Genomic DNA, 24,876 nt, shown 5'->3' on the forward strand with positions numbered 1-24,876 from the left:
CCCTAAGTTTAAAGAGCTGTCATGTAGTTTCAGATAGTTTCAATCATTGAAATTGAATGTTTGTGAAAGTATTTTTTTCTCAAATTTTCAAAAACTCATAAGGAGATCTATTCACTATTCTCTGACAGCTTCTTGCCATTATTTTTTTTTAGTTGGCCTGCCTCGCAGCCTAACCTGGCAATGCTCACTGGGCAGATTTCCTAGCCTGAGAGAAAAGGAGGTTTAGAGTAGCTCAGTGGAAATCTGATGAGGTATCACAAAGGGAGCTGGCAGCACAGGTAATATGACATAAGCCTGCAGTAGGGCTGAATTTTGTAACACTATGACCAACAGAAGCCTGGATAGAAAGATCTGTCTTTTTTTGTTGGGGCAAAAAACTTCAGAAACTGGAAATCTAAAATATAAACAGTAGGTCACATATTATAAAGAAACACAAAAACTGTAGATCTTGGAATCTTGAGCAAACAATGAGCTGCTGGAGAAACAATGTATGGGCAGAAATGGTCAGTCAATGTTTTGGTCAGGACCCTTTATGAAAACTACAGGATCCCAACATGAACTATTGACTGGCCAGCTCTATTCATGGATATTTCCTGACCTGCTGAGTTTCTCCAGCAGCTCATTGCTTGGCCAAACAACATATTTGGAGAGGGAAACAAAGATGACATTTCAGGCCTTCATAAGACTTGGAAAGGTAAGAGAGCAACTCATTTTAAGTTTGAGAGAGAAGGTAAAGAGTAGCAATGAATTGTTTGTTATAGGCCAAAATTGTACCAGGGAGTAGTGGAACAGTAGGACATGTTTGATAAATACATCTCTAAGGGGACCAAGTAGGAGGAAGAGCTTTAGATTTTTGGATTATTTGGCCAATCATTGGGCCATTTTGAGGGAAGGTGAAACCTTGCAACCAGGATAAACTGCATCTAAAGCAGGACAGGTCTAACATCCTTGCAGGGAGGTTTGCTAATACCTTTGTAGAAGGTTTAAATTAATATGGTAGGGGATTATGACAGAGGATAGTAATGCAGTTGTGTGAGGGGGGGGAGGGAGGAAAGAGATAGTTAAAAATACTAGTACAAGAGGCAGAGTAGTCATGGCCATGTAAAGATTTGGGAGGCTAAACTTCATTTGTTTTTAATGCAAGAAGCACAGCTGGCAAGAAAGGCGAACTTAAAATAATTACCAGTACTTGAGAATATAATTGCAATCGCAGAGATTGGCAATAAAACATTCCAGAATATAGAAGCTTCAGATGAAATAAGGTGAGGAAGTAAGAGGGGGTAATGTGAGAGAATGTCCGAGAAGTAGATTAGAAATAAAATGGGAGCAATTATTTAGCTCGGGTTAAATTAGAGGCCTCGCAGTTATTGACAGGAGATAGAGGAATAGCAAATCATAGAAAAATAGGATTACAGTGGTGGAGAATTTCAACTCACCCCATATTAATTGGGATCAGCAAGTTGCAGCTGTATAAAACTTTGGTTAAGCTATAGTTGGAGAACTGTGTGCCATTCTGGTCACCACTCTATAAGCAGGGTGTGGAGGCTTTGGAAAGGATGCAGAAAAGATTTATAAGCCTGGATAGCAGTGTATTAGTGAAAAGGGGAAGTTGGACAAACATGGAGCGTTAGAAGCTAAAATGGAATCTGATAGTTAATAAAATTATGTGAGGCATAAATAAGACTGTCTATTCCCCATCCCACCCCCCCACCCCCCGCTTGATCTAAAGTCAAACACTAGATGACATAGATTTAAGGTGAGAGGAGAAAAATTTAAAGGAGATATTCAAGAAAGAGAGTGGTAGGTGCCTGGAACTCACTGGATATGGTAGAAATATATTATAGCAACATAAACAGGCAGGGAACTGAAGAATACAGATGGGATACTTGTGCAAGCAGATGGAATTAGTTCTATTGACAACATGATCAGTGCAGACTTAGTGGGCCAAAGGGCTGGTGTACAGCATATTGTATGTTCTATCTTAATGTGAAAGGCACTGTGAGAATAAAATTTTTAAAGTACACCCAGGACAGCTTTTTGAGCTCATGTATGCCAAAAAAGTTAGAGATAGTTCTAATCTGAGACAATGAAGCCAGGCAAGTAGTTGAACTGTCTGTGAGTAAGTATTTTAGGGTTTGTGACCATAGCTCTAAGTTTGAAAGTACGTATGGAGAGGGATGAGGAGAGTCCATTAAGGGTCTGAATTGGGAAAAGCCTATTTCAATATCATACGACAGGACATGGCAAAAATAAACTAGGAGTAGCAACTTTTTGATAAATCTACATCGGAGAGTCCTTTAAAAGAAAAGTAGTGGAAGTTAAGGCCAATATATTCCCATAAGGTAGGGAAGCTGTGGATGACAAGGGATATCAAGAGTTTAATAACATGGTAGATATGGAGTACAGAAAACAGATAAGGCATATCATGTAAATAGAATGTGTAGAGAGAAAGACCTACATATCACAGAAACAGGCCCTTCATCCCAACTTGTCTTTGATGACCAAGTTGTCTATTTGAGCTAGTTCTTATTTGCCTGCCTTTACCTCATATCTCTTTAAACCAGTGGTTCTCAACCTTTTTCTTTCCACTCACATACCACTTTAAGCAATCCCTATGCCATAGGTGCTCTGTGATTAGGAAGGGATTGCTTAAGGTGGTATGTGGGTGAGAAGGGAAGGTTGAGAATCACTGCTCTTGGCCCAAATGTTACTGAAATATTTTGCTTGAAAAAAATTGTCACTGGGCTATTTCCTTTGGAGTTATGAAACTGTGCACATAACGAGTCAAATAGGTATGATTAAAACTGGTTTTCAACCATTTTCTTTCCACATACATACCACTTTAAGCATTCCCTTACTAATCACAGAGCACCTAGAGCATAGGGAATACTTAAAGTGGTTTGTGAGTGGAAAGAAAAAGGTTGAGAACCACTGCTTTAAACCATTCCAATTCATGTGCCTATTCAAATACCTTTCAAATGTTATTATATAGTACCGGCTTCTACAGCTTCCTCGGGCAGCTTGCTCTTCATACATATACCCACTATGTTGTCCCTCAGGCTCCCTTTAGATCATTCCCCTCTCACTTTAAACTGAAATTCTCAAGTTTTAATTGGGGAAAAAATGATGATTATTTACCTTATTAATGCTCTTCTTAACTTTATGTTCCTCTATAAGGTCACCCCTCAGCCTCCTACTCTCCAGGGGAAAATGTCCTAACCTATCCAGTCTCTCCTTATGACTTTAGCTCTCCAGAACTAGTAACATATTCATGAATTTATTTGTCAACCTTTTCAGCTTAATGACATTCTTCCTATTGCAAGATGACCACAACTGCATGCTGTAGGGGGCATACTTAAAAAAAGGAATGAGGAGAATAAAGTAGGACCATAAAATATCACTGGCAGAGAAGATCAAGGAAAATTGCAAACCAATGTATAATTATATTAAGGTCAAAAATGTAACCAGGGAAAAAAACTAGGCCCCCTTTGGGACCAAAGGGGCAATCTGTGCATAGATCCAGATGACATGGGTGACGTCAAAATGAATATTTTTCATCTCTATTACTCAGGAAGAATACCTAATAGATGCAAATCTTGAAAGTATTCAGTCAAGCACTTGTGCCACCAAGGTATAGAAGGCTTAGTACTAAGTACTTGCAAATTAGTATTAATAGGTATTTGTCAGTCAGCATGGACATGTTGGGCTAAAATGCCTGTTTCTGTATGACATGATTGTAAAATTACCAAGGTTATAATTACCTTAAAAGTAGGAGGTTAGAACAAAATAATGTCCAAAACAAGACAAATTGAACAGTAAGATCTGTAACAAGACAAAATGAACAGTACAGTCTCGGAATTGGATTCAATAAAAATGTAATTGCTACTTTAAACAAACATAAAGAATAAGAGTTTAAAACTGAACAATGAAGGCTTTGACCAAGTGTGCCTTTAACATTAAAACAATATGTAATAAAATATGACAAATGCTTACGTTTCAGTTGGTATCCTCCTCTGAGTTTTGACTGAATAAGACATACCACAGCAAAAGCAGATAATCCACAAAGTAACGTACAACCCTGAATTCTTCCCAAAGCACCATTTGAGATACAACAGCATTCTCTTTTCCATCAAACTAAATAAACTGCAGAAACAACAATCCACCTTGACTTCATAAGAAGTTGCAGAAAGGTTGTTTGAATCTTTACACGCTTGCTTGAAGAAGTGGTGCCTTTGCAAAGGCCGTTCCAATGATAAGACAAAAAAGCATTAAGTGCTAAGTACCATATTGTTAGAAGGCTCTGCTTCAGTCATGAACATTAAAACAAGGACAGAAAAAAAAAGATCATCTGTGTATCTGCAGACAATGTTCAATCCAAGCAGCATCCATTCCTTTCTATTGCAACAGTGAGGTGAGGGGGTTGAGGGGGATGGAAACAGTCGTTAAAATTTGCTGGGTTCTGGCAAAATGTTGTTGGGTCCAGGCAAGAATTGCATCTGTGTTCAAAGACACAATGAGCACAGGATGTGGGTCGCAGACTGCAGTGAAAAATAGTGCAACATCACAGCTGGTGTATAATCCAACCAGATTTAATCTTTAAATGGCTGCAGATTTGTGATAATGGTAGTACTGGGGGATGGGAGGGAGGAAATCACACCAGATTATTCTGATTTCTGGAGACAGCCCTCCGTATCCAATCAAATAACAGAAAAATAATTTTCAGCAATTTTTCAGTTAATGAGTGGTGGGGCTGAAGATGTTCCAATATATAACAAGAAGGAAACTCGAAAGGGTTGTTAACTTGACCTGTGACATCAAGGGCACCAGTTTTCACTCCATCGAGGACATATATAAGAGGTGATGCGTTAAGAAAGCAGCCTCTATCCTCAAGGATGCCCACCAACCAGGTCATGTTGTCTTCATTCTGCTCCATCGGGGGAAAAAGGTACAGGAGCCAGAAGAAGAGTAGTCATCGGCACAACATCAGCTTCTTCCCCATTGCCATCAGATTCCTGAATGAATAATGAACCACTGTCTTACTTTGTCTTTTTCTTGCACTATTTTTATTTATTTTGTAAGGTGATTTATACAAATGTTTGCACTGGGACGCTGCTACAAAACAATGCATTTCGTGATAATAAATTCTGATTGTTTTATCAAATTATTCTTCTCTCTTTTTTTTATTGTATTCTCCAGTTAGAAACCCATTGAATACTTTTCTGATTTAACCTGATGCAACAAAGAAGAAATTATGGATCTTTGTGCCTCCCATATTGCTAGTCTATTCTGTAAAGTAGCCATTTGTAAGTGTTAGGTCTGCTTTGTTCATGAATGAGTGAGACAAACACCAGGCTGAGTCGAAATCAGGGTTCTTTGTTCTTTATTACCGGATTGTAACACTTGCGACCAACCAAGTTAGCCGGAGAATGCATTCTGCCGTTATCAGCAAAATGGTGATTTTTTATACCCTTGGATACATGCTTAGAACATCATCATATCATTACTTGTCCAATGACTAAAACTGTTGCTATCCTTTCCCTGCTAGCTTCCTGCCTCTCAATCCATCAATGTCTCTCTTAAACTGTTGCTATCCTTTCCCTGCTAGCTTCCTGCCTCTCAATCCATCAATGTCTCTCTTATCTTGTAAGTACAAGGATGCATTCTGTTACTCCTTAGTACTGGGTGACTCCTTCTCCGGTCCCATCTCATGATGTTTTACCTTACAAGAGTACAAGGACACCTCCCCTTCTTGTTACTGCCCTGTACCGGGTAACTCCCTACACATTCCCATCTCATGATGTTTTACCTTACATAAGGCATCATCTTTTAAATCTGTTTGAGGAAATCAATTGGAGTACTTACAGTAAAATATTAAGTGCACTTTAGACCAAGAGCAAATATGTAAAAAATCCATTATTATCCCTGATTTTTAGTTTTGACCTTTTTAAAAAAAATACTTTTAAACCAACCATGGAAATCTTTGGGTTATGGTGTTGGTAGCTTTTCAGCATTATGCCTCCCTGGATCTTCTATGTTAGCAAGAGGTCCGCAAGTTTGGGTCAACCATTGCTTCGGAGCAGCTACCCCTCCTTGTCTAGGGGAGGTTATGTAAGTTCCCTTCAAATACTCGTAATTTTTTTCTTTTAAACCTTTGTATGAGGAAAATTTTGAAGAATTCAGGCATTCAGGGCACTTCCCAGGAATGGAGTCTCATCTGTGATATGACTTACTGCCACGCATATAATGGTCAATCATTGAAAATTGAAAATTGTCCCAAGAAAGTAAATCAAAATTTTACCTCTGGGATTATCTCTTTGCCACCATTTGGCATTACACAAACTTTTAAACACTTCACGACATGCAGGTGGGACAATCTTAGACATGATGCAGAGTTTGCACAAGCAGGTCTGATAATTTTTCCATTTCTACTGCCCTCCCACTGGAGATCAGATAGATTAGAATGAATTCCCAGAACTATACCCTGTTATCACTTCCAATTTCCTCTTCTGTTTAAGCTCTGATCTCTGACATTTTCCATCCATGGTTTAACCAAGAGAAGGTTAAAAAAATGTTGATCCTACCATGGTACAGTGATTTTTTTTGGATGAATAGATTAGGAGCACATATTCAGAGAGTGTATTTCTATCTTGGTGTTGTTAATGTCAGGGGTGAAATAACCAAATTACTCAGACTATGTGAGGTGCATGGATTCTTATTGCAATTTTTCCTGTTCACTGCTCCTTATATTTTACAGATTTTACAGATCAAAGAATGACAGAACCAGAAGGAGCAAAGATCATTATTCATTGATAAGAAAAGTGTATTTTAAATAACATCATTTTCAAATAGACACTCAACAAAGAACTAGTATCATTACTATTCTTGGGTATTTCAGTTTCACAATAATCCTGTTCTTATAAATAAATTGGAATCGAATTTGGATAGCAATGGAAAATATATGCCCAAATCATGATCCAAAATTGATACACAAAAAATTAATGCTGTCTTCTCACCATTACATTTGTAAAATCTAGCAACTTTAATGCACAAGTAGATACTCGCAGTATGTAACATATGCACAAATATACATAGACCATAAGATATAGGAACAGAAGTATGCCATTCAGCTCATCAGGTCTGCACCACCATTCCATCATGAGCTGATCAATTCTCCCACTCAGGCCCACTCCTGCCTCCTCCCTATAACCTTTGATGCCCTGACTATTTAGATACCTATCAATCTCTGCCTTAAATAGATTCAACGACTTGGCCTCCACAGCTGTCCTTAAGTTGTGCCCTCTTGCACTAGACTCTCCTTCCATGGGAAACAACTTTGCCACCTCTACTCTGTGCCCTTTATTTCACTGATAATGGAGACTTCTGATTTTAGTTTCTCCCACTCAAACGGCAGGGAAAATTCTATCATATTATGATTACTGCCTCCTGATGCCTTCAGCACCCTTATCAATTCCGGTTCGTTTCACAATACCCAATCCAGAATTGCCATTTCGGCTCAGCATTAAGCTGTTCTAAGAAGCCATTCTGCAGCCATTCGATAAATTAAGTTACCCAATCTATTTAATTTAATTTTAATTTAGACATACAGCACACAAGCCCATGCCATCCAAATATGCTAATTAACCGACAACCCCATAAATTATGGAGTGTGGGAGGGAACTGGAGCAAAAAGAAGAAACCCACCCAGACACAGGGAGAACATACACACTATGCCAAATTCGAACCCATAGATTGGCGCTACGAGAATGGTTCAAGGAAAAACAACCAGGCATTTGGGTGGGAACGATGTCCTGGCAAAAGGATAAATGAAGGGCCCAATTTGTACGGGGGACAGAATATCGTGGTTGATCAAAGATTCTGTCGAGTTCAGCAGTCTGGCCAGCGTGCTGGAGGAGATAGCAGGCCGATGCAATGGTCAGATAGCGTGGACTTGTAAGGGGAGGAGATTGGTTACCATCTTACTCAAATAATCGGAGTTCACGGGATGTAAGGGGAGCCAGAGAGGGATTGTTTGTCTGCTTACAGTCTTCTTGCAGCATTAACATGAAGTCTTGTGATGAAAGTAACACAAGATCAACCAGTTAAAATTTGAGGTGTAAATGCTGCTGCAGCCTTACTCCTTGATGGGGAAACCTGGGCCAGAGAGAATAAAAGTATGCAACTACTGAGCAGGCTGGTCAATGAACGTTAGTTTGGCCACATAACTGCTCCAGATCTTGGACACAGTTGGTACCATCCTGAGCAGATATCTGGGCAGGTTATACAGTCAGGAAGCCATTTGAGGCCACGGAAAGTAACACATCCCTGTGGGTCTGGGAAGAAGCTGCTGTCCAGATGGGCTCCTCCTTGCTGCAGTGGAGTTACAGTTGCAGGGAGAGTGGCGAATGGTAGAAGATGTGATTAGGGACCTTAATGACTGGCCTCTAGTTAACGGATTATATGAGGCGGCCATGGCCGTGAGCCCCAAGGGCTCTGATTACCGCTACAGAGGTGGGACATCTGGTTACCACTGTCCTTCAGCAGGATTGTGTTATCTTCATTCTGTCCAGCAGTTGGCAAGATAGCGAAGGAGACTGTTGAAAGGGCTGGAGTACTTGGAGAGGACTGTGCGTGTTTGGATCCAGAAGGGAGAAAAGAATGTAGGGCTAACTTATGACTGGATCAATGTGATATTCACCTTCGGCCTGTATGCAATCTGGAAGGAGCATTGTGCAGGGAAGTTGAGCGATAGACAGGATTCTTTCACAAAGGGCATAAGTTGGGCCATCCCCTGTTGGTGCCTTTTCTAGGCCAGGTCACATAGAGACACTGCATGCAGGAAGCAGTAGTGGAGCTGCAGTGTCAGAAGGGGTGAAACAATGTCTGGTAATGGTCCACTTCGTTGCAGCAGGATTGTGATCAGTTCTCCAGCAGATTCGTACAACCATCATTTCCCAGATGGGAATTTCAAGGCCCAATATCCGAGATGACATCACCAAGATATAAACAAATGTTATGACTGCCCCTTTTTCCTCACTGGCCCCTGACCGTCCCCTTTTTCCGCTTCGCCCCTGTGGATCTTTTGACTGCCCTCAGGGGAGTGGCCCCACCCACTATGGGAATCACTATGCTAATAGTTATGTTAACCAGTAGCAGCTAAACTATTAATTGAAATTATTTTTATATTGTTATTTATGTTGGATATAAATACACAAAAGAGTCTGGAAAAACAACCAACTGAAAAACCTCACAAAGATAAGCGTATACAGAGCCATTGTCATACCCAGACTCCTGTTTGGCTCCGAATCATGGGTCCTCTACCGGCATCACCTACGGCTCCTAGAACGCTTCCACCAGCGTTGTCTCCGCTCCATCCTCAACATTCATTGGAGCAACTTCATCCCTAACGTCGAAGTACTCAAGATGGCAGAGGCTGACAGCATCGAATCCACGCTGCTGAAGATCCAACTGCGCTGGGTAGGTCACGTCTCCAGAATGGAGGACCATCGCCTTCCCAAGATCGTGTTATATGGCGAGCTCTCCACTGGCCACCGAGACAGAGGTGCACCAAAGAAGAGGTACAAAGACTGCCTAAAGAAATCTCTTGGTGCCTGCCACATTGACCACCACGAGTGGGCTGATATCGCCTCAAACCGTGCATCTTGGCGGCTCACAGTTCGGCGGGCAGCAACCTCCTTTGAAGAAGACCACAGAGCCCACCTCACTGACAAAAGACAAGGAGGAAAAACCCAACACCCAACCCCAACCCACCAATTTTCCCTTGCAACCGCTGCAACCGTGTCTGCCTGTCCCGCATCGGACTTGTCAGCCACAAACGAGCCTGCAGCTGACGTGGACATTACCCCTCCATAAATCTTCATCCGCGAAGCAAAGCCAAAGAAGAAGAAATAAGTTCATATATAAATTTACAAATTATACATACAGCACTATAACAGGCCAATTCTGCCCTACAAGTCTGTGCACCAAATTTATGTCCCATTAATCTAAACCCTGGCTGATGCTACTGGTGATATATCACTCACCATACATTTTGTGTCTCTTCACTCTAAGTGCTGATCAACATAGAGAAGACTGTTAAAAGATCAGCAGGATTATTTAGTCCTCTTATTATAAGATTTCATGGCAGAATTTTCATGTGTTAAATCAATATTGATATTTAGTGGGTCAACTGCTTGTCACTACTTCCACGTGTCTATTTTTCAATTGGATAGAGCATTCCCAGGAATGATGATGGAGTTGAGAAATGATGTGTGTATATGACTACCTTGTCATTGAATCAACCCGTTGACACCTGAATAACAATTTTCAGGTGTTACATATTAAGTATTGTGCACAAGACATCAGAGGAGTGTTTAAAGATATGTTTCATTTTGGGTTACAATTGTCCATGGAAGGGCCAAGATGGATATTACAGTTATTAAGGCATTAGCAACCAGAAATATCCATACCTAGTCCGCAGTCTGCTGTAAATGTTAATCAACAATCTGCTGTTGAAAACATTGGCCTTCCCTTCAATGGTCTAAACCAGTGGTTTACAAACTTTTTTTCCCCACTCACATACCACTTTAAGTAATCCCTCACTAATCACAGAGCACCTATGGCATAGGGATTACTTAAGGTGGTATGTGAGTGGAAAGAAAAAGTTTGAAAACCACTGATCAAAACCATAACTTAAACCTGAACTCTCAGCGGAGTCATGCCATGACATATCATGTCAACAAACTCGGACACACAATTTTACTTGGCTTAATACTGAACAAATTCCATGCCATACTAAAAATGAGTGAATCACTTTGCTATATTGATGTTTGTCCTTATGACATGCAGACTCCTTACATTAACATTAGATTTCACTCATTTCTGGTGAATTAAAACATTATTATGTTTAAGTGATCATGTGAGATTAGATCACTCTCAAAAATATCAAAGCACTGATCAAAAGGAAGGTAGTTCGAATGCAGAAAGCACAATAAAATTCCCAATATAACTGGACTGAAATGAACACGTGCCAAAACATTACTGTGCCTCTGGAAGGGCATAGGCCCTTCATGCCATAGTCCCCAGTGGGTGTGCACATGTGTCTCACATACATGTGCTTACAGGTCCTGGTACATGAAATATCTGCATTCCAGAGTGGAAGACTTTGCACAATCTGCACAAGTCTCAAGGGAAGAGGCTCACCTGGGAATACTTTTACAAATGTCTGGGAGAAGATGGCTGGTATAGCTTCCTTCAAGAATGAGAATCAAAAATAGAAGAGGAAATAATAGATCCAGCAGGGAGATATGTAATGATAAAATGTCAGATAAAGATCAAAAATTCATGCAAGATATCTTTTTGAAGATAGCAGATACGCAAGGGAACATACTAATAGGAGGGGATTTCAACCTGAATTTGGACTCAAACATGGATAAAACTGGAAATAAAACTAACAGAAAGAACAAAGTAACCAAATTTATAATTAAATCGATGCAAGAAATGCAACTTTTGGATAAATGGAGGAAACAACACCCAAAGGAAAAGGAATATTCATATTATTCGGGTAGACACAAAACATACTCAAGGATAGACCTATTCCTGTTATCAGCCCATATTCAAGGGAGAGTTAGGAAAACAGAATATAAAGCTAGACTATTATCGGATCACTCACCCCTGTTACTGGTAATAGAGCTAGAGGACATCCCACCAAGAATGTATAGATTGAGATTAAACCTCATGCTACTTAAAAGACAGGATTTTAGAGAATTCATTGAACGACAAATTAAAATGTACTTTGAAATAAATACGGAATCAGTGAAAGATAATTTTTTACTATGGGACGCAATGAAAGCGTTCATCAGAGGGCAAATAATAAGTTATTTAACTAAGATGAAGAAGGACTACAATCGGGAAACAGAACAGTTGGAAAGAGAAATAACAAATACAGAAAAAGAATTAGCAATAAAGGAAGATACAACTAAAAGAAGAGAATTGGCAGACAAAAAATAAAATATGAAAAATTACAAACATATAAAGTGGAGAAGAACATAATGAGGACAAAACAGAAATATTATGAGCTAGGAGAAAAAACGCACAAAATTCTAGCGTGGCAGCTTAAGACAGAACAAACTAAAAGAATGGTATTGGCATTAAGGAAAAAGGACAAACAAATTACATATAATCCAATGATGATCAATGAAAACTTCAGGGAATTCTACGAAAAACTATATCAAACTGAAAACAAAGGGAAAGAGGACAAAATAGATGAATTTCTAACTAAAATTGAACTACCGAAATTACAAACAGAGGAGCAAAATAAATTAATAAAACCATTTGAAATAGAAGAATTACAGGAGATATTAAAAAAACTACCGAACAATAAAACACCAGGAGAGGATGGACTCCCAATAGAATTCTATAAAACATTTAAAGACTTATTAATTCCTCCCCTCCTGGAAGTAATCAACCAGATTGATAAAACACAAAACATACCAGATTCATGCAAAACAGCAATAATTACAGTAATACCAAAGACAGGGAAAGATCCACTAGCACCAGCATCATATAGACCAATATCTCTACTTAACACAGATTATAAGATAATAGCTAAACTATTAGCAAACAGAATGGCCGACCATGTACCAAAAATAGTAAATCTAGACCAAACTGGATTTATTAAAAAAAGATGAACAACGGACAAGATCTGTAAATTTATTAACTTAATTCATGCAGTAGAAGGAAATAAAACTCCAACAGTAGCGGTTGCTTTAGACGCAGAGAAGGCCTTTGACAGAGTAGAATGGAATTATTTATTCAAAGTACTACAAAAATTCAGCCTACCAGAGAAAGATATTAATTGGATTAAAGCATTATATAAGGGGCTATTGGCAAGTGACAGTAAATGGATATATATCAAAACAATTTAACTTCAGCAGATCAACAAGGCAGGGATGTCCACTATCTCCCTCACTGTTCGCGTTAGCTATAGAACCACTAGCAGAACTGATAAGAACAGAAAATAAAATAAGAGGGATAAAAATAAAAGAGAAGGAATATAAAATCAGTCTATTTGCAGATGACGTTATGATATACTTAACAGAACCAGAAATATCAATAAAAGAATTACATAGGAAATTGAAGGAATATGGAGAAGTATCAGGGTACAAGATCAACGCAAATAAAAGTGAAGCAATGCCAATGAATAATGCGGATTTCACAAAGTTTAAGAAAGAATCACCATTTAGATGGCAAACACAAGCAATGCGATACCTAGGTATACAACTAAATAAAAATCTCGGCCATCTATATACACTAAATAATCATCCATTAATGAAAAAATTACAAGATGACTTAGAGCATTGGAAAGACTTACCACTAACACTGATAGGAAGGATAAACTGTATTAAAATGAACATCTTCCCAAGGATACAATACCTATTTCAGTCATTACCAATTCACCTAACAGAGAAATTCTTCAAGGAGCTAAAGAAAATAATAAGGAAATTCTTATGGAAAGGGGGGAAATCAAGGATAGCACTAGATAAATTAACAGAATGGTACAAACAAGGAGGCTTACAACTACCAAATTTTAAGAATTATTATAGAGCCGCACAATTAAGATACCTATCAGATTTTTATCAAACAAGGGAAAAAACAGATTGGACCAGATTAGAACTAGATAAAATAGGGGAGAAGATACCTGAACATATACTATATAAATGGGATGAAAAATTGGTGCAACGTAGGAATTCACCGGTATTGCATCATCTGCTCAACATTTGGAAGATTCAAGTTGAAAGGAATAAAACAAATTACCAACTACCAAAACTAATATTGACACAAAATCAACTAATCCCTTTCACAATTGATAACCTTTCCTTCAGAGAATGGGAGAGAAAAGGGATCAAAAGAGTAGTTTTTCGGGAAATAAATTATTATCCTTTGAACAAATGAAGGATAAATATAATATAACTCACGATACAATGTTTGCAAACCACCAACTGAAAACCTACTTGAAGGACAAATTGGGAAACAGTCTGAGATTACCAGAAGGAAGCAATTTTGAATATGTGATTACAGACACAATGATAATTAAAAAATTTATAACAAACATGTACATCAAACTGCAAGAAAAGGAGAATGACGAAACAAACGGTAAACCTAAACAAAAATGGGAACAAGATCTAAACATAAAGATAAAGAATGAAATATGGGAAAAGCTATGCTCCGGAACTATGAGAAATACAATAAACGAGGTTACGCATGATACAATATGACTGGATACACAGGCTATACATCACACCTCAAAAGTTAAATAAATGGGACCCAACAGTATCAGACAGATGTTTTCGCTGTAAAAAGGAAACAGGAACCACAGTACATGCAATTTGGACGTGTGAGAAAGTGAAAAAATTTTGGGAAGATCTAAACCAGATATTAAATAAAATCACAAAAAGCAATATACCAAAAAACCCAGAGATCTTCCTCCTAAGTAATATAAGAAATAAAGAACTTGGACTCGATTTGGATGGAGCACAAAAAAAATTTGTTACGATAGCCCTAGCTGTAGCAAAGAAATGTATTATGTCAACCTGAAAATTAGAAGACAACTTGAGAATACAATAATGGTATATAGAAATGAATAAATGTATTCCATTAGAAAAAATAACATATAATTTAAGAAATAACATCACAATATTTGAACAAATATGGGAGCCATACATGAAATACAATAGAGAAATCCTACCATGGACTTCCACCACCTAAAATGACAGAAGGAGAAGACAACGAAAAGAACTGACTCAGTCAAATTTCTTGTTTATTTTTATTAAGTGACAATATTGTTTGACGGGTTTAATGTATCATATAGATTGCACTTCAAATAAATGGGAAGGGGGGTGAGGGAGGGAGGGGAGGGGGGAAAAGGGGGAGAAAATGACACTGTATATATGTATATATTCAAGAGAAAAAATGTCTGTAAGTATCTTGATCAGTGTGGTTTATAGTGTGAAAAATAAAAAAAATTTAAAAAAAAGAATGAGAATCACTGAACAATCAAAAATTGTAAAAAGAAATTTTATGATCACATGAGAAGTCAACATGAACACCAGCAAACTAAAAATAAACTCTCTTCCCCAAATACACCACCACACATTTGTGCATTATCACAATTGTTCCAATAGCAAACACAATATGACTAGCTCTGGATACCTCGAAATCTGCAACTCACACATACGGCTGCTTTCTGAAGACTTCAGCTCAGCCTTCAACACCATTATTCCTGCAGTGCTGGTCAAAGAGCTCTAAACCCTAGGCCTCTGCACCCCCCTCTTCAACTGGATCCTTGATTGCTCATCGGAAGACCACAACGTCACTCCTCACAATCACTGATTATCAGCACAGGAACGCCTCAAGGATGCAAGCTCAGCCCACTGCCCTACTCATTAAACACAATTTCAATGTTATCTACAAATTTGTCGATAACACACAGTTGTCAGCAGAATCACAAATGGCGTACAGGAAGGAGATAGATCAGCTCATTGAGTTGAGTCACAACAATCTTGCACTCAATGTTAGCAAAACCAAGATGATTGTGGACTTCAGGAGCGTCAGAAGAACATGATTCAGTCCTTATCGAGGGCACAGTAGTGGAGAGGGTCAAAAATTTGAAATTCCTGGGTGACGACATCTCTGAAGATCTGTCCTGGAGCCTCCACATCGATGCAATCACTCAGAAGGCTTGCCATCAGCTTTACTTTATGACGTTTTTGAGATTTGGTATGTCATCGAAGACCCCCAAAAAGTTCTACAGGTATACCATAAAGAGCATTCTGGCTGGTTGCATTACTGCCTGATTCAGAGGTGCCATTGCTTAGGACAAAAGAAAACTCCAGAAGGTTTTTTTTAAACTTGGCTTGCGACATCATGGGCACCAGACTTCACTCCATCGAGGACATCTACAAGAAATGGTGTCTTAAGAAAACAGCATCTATCCTCAAGTACTCCTCCACCCAGGCCATGCCTTCTTCATTCTGTTACCATAGGGGAAAAATGACACAGAAACCTAAAGACGAGCACTCAGCAGCACAAGGGTAGCTTCTTCCCCGCTTCTGTCAGATTCCTGATTGATCAATGAACCAATGACACTCTTATTTTGATTTTTCGTGCACTATTTTCTATTTATTTTTGTCAGGTGGTTTATATGAATGTTTACACTGTGGTGCTACTGCAAAATAACGCATTTTGTGACCTGTTCACGACAATAGATTCTGGTTCTAAATTCTGATTATAGATGATTCTACACTCACACAAGCAGATGAATCACAGTCTGCAAAATGATTCAAAATTACATGCCAGCTACAACTGGCATAGCAAATGGAAGTTAAAAATTTTAATGACGTTGCAAAGAAGGAAGAACTTACGAATATCTTCTAGAGCTACAAATCCTGGAAAATTATTACATTTTTACTTCAGTTTGGAGGTCAGCAGAGATAAGCATAATTCTTACTTCTTTTCAAATTCAAATGCAGGCATTGTAATTGAGAAACACATCAGAAATTATTTCACACATTGAGAAACTTCACTGAGTTTAGGGAAGTTCTAACTTGCTTTCTCTACTTCATCTGCTTCAATCACCTTCCATTTGCTCTTCCAAATCCTATTCCTCATGTCATCAAAGCTTTGCCTTCCATTTGACTTAAAAAAGGTAAATGTAATATCGTCACGTAATACATTTTGAATGTAACGTAGATGAAATTCGAGTCGCCACTTTGTCCAGTGCCCCTCACAGAAACCTACAGCACCTGGTGTTCCTTGGTGAAAAAATACAGTGATGTAATTGATCTTCTCCATTGACAAGTTTCTTCAATATATATTTATTTGCATACCAATTCAATGCTTAAGTTCATTCATCCCTTGTTATATTTGTGCTTCAGTCAATGATATTACAATTTTTTTCCAACACTGAATAATGTTGAGGTCCGGATCAGCATCCTTTACACTTCAAATATGGTCAAATGAGCCACTGTGTACACATGGTGCAATTAGTCTAGATTTTTATTACCCTCTCAATAAGGGAATGCAGTTTGGGGCTAAAATACAAACATCACATCAAACAAACTGCAAAATCTGTGTGTGGCCTAGACCTTGTCCACAATCACTTATGGGGAGTTATTTTGAGTAAAGTGAAATACGTTCCGAGGTAGCGGCTTTGTCCTGAAACATTGGCGGTTTCACTTCCACCTGCTGAGTATTTCCATTTTTAATTTTGAGCAAGGTCATTTTTAAGTTTCAGAATGAAAGAAGTGTAGAACCACACAAATAAATGGAACATAGCCAAGATCTTTTTGTTCAAAGACCATTAAAAAGATTCAAGATTCCTTTATTGGCAGCACGGTTGGTGTAGTGGTTAGCACAATGCCTTTACAGTGCCAGTGGTCAGGACTGGGATTCGAATCCTGGGCTGTCTGTAAGAGTTTGTACGTTCTCCCCGTGTTTTCGTGGGTTTTCCCAGGGGATTCCGGTTTCCTCCCACTGTTCAAAACATACTAGGGTTGTAGGTTAATTGGGTGTAAATTGGGCGACACAGACTCATGGGCCAAAATGGTTTGTTACCGTGCTGTATGACATTGTTATTGTACAGAACATGCACAACAGTTGCATTTTGTGTTGCTGGCACCCCTGACAGTATGAGAGATAGAGATGTAAAAGAGAATCCTTTCAGAGTCACTGAGAGTCTCTGGATTCACTTCTAACTGTCCTGAAACTTCTGCAACTGCACACACCCCTGTTCAATTCATCAGTAACATGAGCTCTAGATCCAAACCTCCATCGTGAACAGGAAGCCTTCAGTGTCCAAGCTCCTTTGGGAGCCCTTCTTGCCCTCAGCATCCTCTGGAATCCTGACTCCGATACCTGTTTCCCATGAGCAAGTCTCCAGCAGCCCGCTGGCTGTATGGGGTCCTCAGCCACTGAACCACTTGCTGGGCTACTGCCTGTAGGGTTGTCTACTCTGCTTCTCCTTCACACATGGGGTGTTCGCCCAGTTTCTGATGCCCTGCACCACTCCGCTGCTCCCCCAGAGTCTGCAGCCCCTCATGGCTGCTGCCAAAAACAGGTTTGGCCATCATGGTCACAGACCCACAGTTGCAGGATTTTAGTTTAAAAACACCACCGGCTCATCTAATAGGCCTTTTAACAGCTGTGTGGAGCTGGCAGCATTAGGATTGGACTGTTGAAACTTGTGGAGCAGTACTGTGTCTCCACTCTCTGGGGTCCACATCAGCTGCATCGCTACCGTAACAGCAGTACCATTTTTTGTGCTTATGTTTTTCTTTTTTAAATCATTGGGTACTTTAATTGAAACGGCAAAATGGGCTTACCATGAGATCTGCAACTTTTCTGGAAAGAAGTAGTATTGACTGCCTTGAACAATGAGGCACATTTTTCTTCTTGAGAGGTAGGTACTTGACAGCATCCTTTTCCATCCTCAGGCAGTCTCATCTGCATTAAATTTCTACTCACATAACTATCAACATTTTCTAAATGAATTTTAGTAGTTTCTTGTTTTCTCAATTATCATGAACATTTTGTCACAACTTAGGCATTGAGGTAAAAATCTTATTCTTTTCGTTTGTCTCAATGGCTGTGGCAGTTGCTCCACTCTTTTATCTAACAACTTTTTTTAAACTAAATTCATCACTTTCTTTTGTCTCGCCCTTAGTTTCATTTTATCTCTGCTTTTTAGCAACTATATTAGTGGCTAGTGAAATGATGGGATTCAGAATGATGCTGGTGGCTGCTAGTATTAGTTCCTCTGTTGTTCTCCAATCATACTGTCACCTCACCAGGAATACTCTATCACTGAGTTTTCACTACAAATTTACAAAACTGCAGAAGTGAAAGCACTACATCCTCTTCGATTAAATTTGCAGTAAACACTCTCATTATCATTTGTGAAATGCATCACTGCCTAGATGTTTTGTGGGCAATTACAATATCTTCTCTTTTTATCTTTGCAGCTATCAAATTAGGCCTGCTGTTTTCTTCTCCCCAGAATCACATTCATTGGAGCAAGAGGAGGAGGGTCATAATAACAATAACCAATATCTGACACCCAGGAGGACAAGCACTGCAATCTGTACAGTGAGTGATGAGCAGAGTAAATTAGAATGCAGAATGATTTAAAAGAAGATATATTCAGGTAATAGCACTCTGCAATCTGGCCCCAGACATAGAAAATCTGATGATGGGCTAAAAAAAGAAAAAATCCATGCATATTTTCGTTCCTGGCAATTCAGATGGGAACTATGATTGGCATACTTCCAATAAAGAGATGTTAAAGCTGCACAATGAAACGGTGAACATGTTTCCAGGCCGACATGACTGAATGTATGAAATGGCATGGATCAACCCATCTCTAAACTTTGCAGGAGGGAATGTCAAATCCAGGAAACCATGACCTTTAGGCTGCAATTCGTGAATATTATTTGCAAAGATTCAGACATACTCCTGTCATGAAGCACTAACTAGTGAAGGTGAAAGTCGTTATGGAGGCTGAACTACATCTTTCTTCTCATAACCATTTTCATCTTGATCTAGTTGTAGGTTTGGTCTCTGCCGCACAAGTGCAGCTTGAAGCTCCAAGAAATAACTAAATGCCACCAATGAAGAGCTTGATGTCCTGATCATGGCATGGTGTCCTCACTAAGCATTAAAATGACATCTGTGCACAAACCACTGCTCTCAATGGATACATAACTGCTACCCATGAACACCTTGCTTTTTTTTTAGGAATACAGAGAATCAGAACATCAGCAGATAGCTCCCATCATGACCAAAATGAGGCCAGAAAAAAGCAAATTGCTTTCCTGAAGAAAGAGATATGGCATGCTGGTATTCACCTGCAGCATGTATATGCACCCCTCCATCCCACCAAGTAATCACAATTCTCACACATTTTAATTGTAAACAGAATCCCGTCCAGGTTAATATAGAGCTGATTCAGTGATGTCAGCACCTGCAATTTGGGAGTTAGCTTGTTCCTTCTTGATATGGAGCATTTAATTAAGTCTGAAGCCAATGATCTGTTCCAACATCACTGCAATCATCTGCTGTGGTGTTTAAAGACATTTAGTTCTCCTTTCATGAAGGCACCAATTCACCTCCCACCCAGATTGCTCCTTCAATTGACCCTGGCAGTAATCTGAAGCTAGTCCCTCAAGGTCAACAGCTTTCTATGAGTTATTAAGGTATCTGTGCAGGGTGTAAGTAAGAAAGGTGCAACAGCCTGACTATAGCCACCCAAGGATTACTGTTGTATTAGAACCGTACATGGTTATGCTTTGCCATGAGTGAGTCAATGGTGATTATTTTATATTTTTATAACATAGGAAGAGACTATTTGATCTATCAGATCTGTACAGACTCTCACAGAAGGTGAATCAGTCTCATACCACCACTTATTTCCTGGTGTGATGTTCCTCTTCATATTTTTAAATTAATAAATTTAGACATACCCTTCTGGCCCACAAGTCTATGCTGCTTGATTGCACCCAATTGACCTACAACCCCAATACGATTTGAAGGATGGGAGGAAATTGGAGCACCTGGAGGAAACCTACGCAGACACGGGGAAAACGTACAAACTCTTTACAGGGAGCACCAAATTGGAACCTGAGTCTCTGACATTGTAACAGCGTGGTGCGAACCACTACTCTAACTGTGCCGCCCACTTAACTACCATTTCCCCTTTTTTTCCCCTACTACTCACCTACAAAGATGTGATTTTCAGTAGCCAATCATCTTACCAATCAGGATATCGTTGGGATGTGAGAGAGAAACTAAAATACTCCATGAAAACCCATGCACTCATAGAGAGAACATGGAAATCCTGGGGAGAGGATCAAACCAAGATTGGAGCTGTGTGGCAGTAGTACAGTATAACTGCAATGTGCTCTGTGTTGTTCGTCAAAAATAAGCAAGTTATATGATGCACCTATATGAAACTAGAATGTTACCTTCCATTTTGTTCACTATATTTTGCGGAAAAAAGAAAGCAAATGTTTTGGATAATCTACAAAAATTTATTGTAATTATCTCAGAGATGTGAAGTTTATAGGGAAATAATGGACAATCTCTTTTTTTTCTGAAAACAAAAAAATTGGTATGTTTGCTCAAGGTACTGATTGTTCAAGAGAAGAACTTTATCAGGATTTACTTCTGTGTAATTTAGGATTAGGGAAGGGGAAAGAAAGGAACAGAACTAGCATTTATTTTGCATGAGACAAGTAAAAGAGAATTTCACTGTGCGGACGGTGATGTTCACGCCTGGCATAATGACAAACTTGTATTGCATTTTATTGGTTCAATGAAAAAGTATATTAATTTGCTATGAATGGTGGTCTTCAATTGAAATTTGTTCTTCCAAGATCTCTATTCCACTTTAAATCGTCTTAATCATAGCTTAAAATAAGCCTGATCAACAGTAAATATTATCCAGTGTGAAAAGTAGTATTTCAAGTAGATCCAAGCAAAGCCAACAGTTTCAAAAATAAAATTCTTAAAAAATAACAAAAACATCTTTAGCAATTTATCATTAGATTATCTTCACAAAATATGTCCATATATATCTTGTATACAAACTTGAGGGTTTACTTCTCTGCAGCAATGTTTGTCTGGCTCATGAGATAAGCTTCATAAATGACATTCACAAAATTGGGATCATTCTGAAACACAAAATTAAAAAAAAACCCATGCATTAGAGGCTATCCAAAATTACGAATTTAAAAGACTCAAATAGCATTTAATTATTTTTCTAAATAAGAATCACCATACAGAATATAAACAGAAAACAATACGAATTAATCAAAACAGGGAATCTAATTGGTTGATTGAACTCGTGAAGAAATTTGGATTTTATGTACATATTAATTCCTCTGATCAAGGCCACTGCTAATTTATTATCATAACTTTTAAAGTATTTTCTCAATCCACCATAACTAACTCGCACCTCATCACAGAAGTTGAATCTAATCAAGACAAACTGTGTAAAATTCTATTTTATTATGATTACTTTTCCTCAAAGCCCCTTTCGTGCCAGAATATTATTTAACTCTTCTCTCATTGCACCATATTAGATCTAAAATATCCTCTGGTTCAACATACTGATCAAGTCAACCATCTCTCTTCAATATTGTATGACTTCTGATGATGGGCCTTCTACCGATAATTTCCTGACATAAAATGCCCTTCTGCTTTTACAAACAGAATTTAGGGAGTGAGATGAAAAGCAATAAAATAGGACCTATACGGTTGTAATCTCAGGAACTAGTTCCCCTGCCATGTGCTAGCATGCAAGAAATTGGAGGATAATAGTTAAACGTGTGCCTAAGGAGCAAGTGCAGGAAGGAGGACGAGGTTCATGGATCACTGGACTTATTCCAGGGAATGTGGGACCTATACAAGGAGAGGTTGCAACTAAAATAGAGGGACAACAACATCCTCACAAAGATTTGCTATTGCTACTCAAGGATTTAAATGAGCATGTAAGGGAGAACCAGAACAATAGGTCAGCAAGTTAAGGATTTGAGGGGAAGATAGGGGTCAGCCCAAGGTCTAATAGGAAGAACAGGCAGGGTCAGGTGATAGGATGGGATGTAAAAGAAGTGGGGGTCTTGCATTACTTATCTGGGAGAATGTCACAGCTGCACTCAGAGAGGACATACGAGAAGGCTTTCCTACTGAGATATTCTGGGTAGAGTTCAGAAATAATAAATGTTCCATCACTGTGATGAGGTTACACTATTGATCTTCCCAAGAGATAGAGAACAGATATGTAGGCAAATTATAGAAAGATGTAAAAGTAACAGGGTTGTTGAACTGGGTGACTTCAGTTTCCCCAATATTTATGGGGCATTCTGCCAAGAAGGCTCCTTGAAACTATAGGTAGATAAACCAATGAGTATATGGGCATATTGGACCTCTCATTTTGAATTGAGCCTGCTCAGGTGATTGGGTTCAATGGGTGAATGTTTTGAGAACAGTGATCACAACTCTTTCAGTTTTAAGATAGTTATAGATAAGGATGACTGATACACAGGAGAAAATGAAAAATTGGGGGAAGGCAAAGGAGGTGGGGAAAGTAGGTTAAGTTCCAGGACCTGATAGGATCTAGAGCAGATTATTGAGAAAGGCAAGAGAGTACATTATTGTGACACTAATGGAGATCTTGTAGGTTAATGGGATGTAAACTGGGTAGCATGGACTCATGGGCAGAAATGGCCTGTTACTATGCTGTATGTCTACATTAAGATTTTTAAAAAATTAAATTAAAAATTCTTTCCAGCCATGGTGAAGTCTCAAAGTTGTCAATGTTTGTTTAAGTACAGAAATAGAATTAATCCAGCAAATTATGGGTCAGTGAGTATTGGTGGTAAATGGAATTCTGCCTGTTGAAGGTCCAGGATGTGGTCTCTCTGAAAAATCTCCAGGAGTGGACTTTTTGTTGATGTGCATATTTCCCTTCTGCTCCAAGGACACAAGGCAGTGGAGTGTTGCCAGCAATGTCAAAATTGAGGCATTCCCTGAATGAGTACCTGAGCTGGACAATCACTCACTTGCTGTATACTTTGGATGGCATATGTCCAGACTACTGACATCTGTGAATCTATTTAGTCAGATTTCCAGATGCCAACAGTGTCCATTTTAATATTGGAGGAAAAAAAAGAAAAGTGGTGCTATGTGCGTGTAATACAATTGAGTCTCTTACACAATGGTGGTAATGGATCGAAGCACGCATTATGCAGAGCATACCTAACATTAAGGAGAGATTGGGTAAGTTAACCCTAAAAATGCCTGGTCCGCTTTTGTGACTGAATCAGTCACCTGGCAATGATCTCAAGCATAAGCATCTCCAATTCAAATGCACAATGGCTAAAAAAAAAATGGATGCAACACAATCCTATTTCTCAGGGTTTATGCAGTTACCAAGGCAATAATTCATCCAAAGGTTTTCACTTAAAAGACATACCTGCAACAGGTACAAAAGAGTTTCCTGTAATTGAATCTTGGTAAGCACATTTGCTGCTTTACTTGTTTGCTCTGTAATATGTACAGATGGATGGAGACAGCTCTGTAATAGTTTTGGAGTTGGTTTGGTATCACTCTGTGGTAGGGGCAAAGTATTTGCATCTATCATTGGCTTTCCCATAGCAGACTGAGAAAATACCATGGGTGACATCAACAGGGAAGGCACAACTGTTGCTGGAATGCGCTGTGGTGAAATAACCTAGTCAGGAAAAGTAAGAAAAATCCTGGTTAAAAGAAACAAGGAAGTACATTTGTAACTAAAACCAATACATGGATCATTATTATAATGTTATTTCATAACTATGTTTCTGAAAAGTAACTTCTATTGACCTCCCTATTATTTTTTTCTAGTTTCTCCTTTTCTTATTGTCAACATGAATCCATTTTTTAATGTTAAAACTATATTTTATCTAGATATGGTTTAATAAGTTAGTTTGGGTGGTTATAGGGGCACAAAGACAACACATTAGCATTTTAAACACACATGGCTCTTTGAGATAGAGGACAGAAGCCAGTTTTAGCCAAAAATGGATGCTGATTGATGGAGTCAAGAAGCTGAAAAAGATTTATGATGATTCTTGAGAAATTGGAAACAATAGGTGTTAGTTCAGAAGCACCCGTATAAACACACACCCATTTTAGTTCTGAGGAAAGCAGACTTCTTGAGCTTCAAAGACAGCAGATGATATCAAATACCATAAGACATGAGAAACCGGCTGGAAATATATTATCGAAATGACAAAGAGTTCAGATTGGAGAGTACAGATGTCAAAACCCTGTGACATACAGGGC

At 38.7% G+C, this 24,876-nt stretch overlaps 1 protein-coding gene across 1 annotated transcript in view; it reads right to left on the reverse strand.

Annotated features, from left to right (window-relative positions):
• LOC138745230 (voltage-dependent calcium channel subunit alpha-2/delta-4-like) overlaps positions 1-22,011 on the reverse strand; it is a 270,894-nt gene extending 248,883 nt beyond the window's left edge. Inside the window, exons 1-3 of the mRNA XM_069902292.1 lie at positions 22,007-22,011; positions 21,640-21,671; positions 3,762-3,822 (exon numbers count right to left, since the gene is read on the reverse strand). Coding sequence (XP_069758393.1) covers positions 3,762-3,822; positions 21,640-21,671; positions 22,007-22,011 — 98 coding nt within the window. The remainder of the gene's footprint in view (positions 1-3,761; positions 3,823-21,639; positions 21,672-22,006) is intronic.
• Positions 22,012-24,876: the final 2,865 nt, after the last annotated feature.

This window comes from Narcine bancroftii, chromosome 11 (genome assembly GCF_036971445.1).
Source record: "Narcine bancroftii isolate sNarBan1 chromosome 11, sNarBan1.hap1, whole genome shotgun sequence".
Classification (NCBI taxonomy): domain Eukaryota; kingdom Metazoa; phylum Chordata; class Chondrichthyes; order Torpediniformes; family Narcinidae; genus Narcine; species Narcine bancroftii.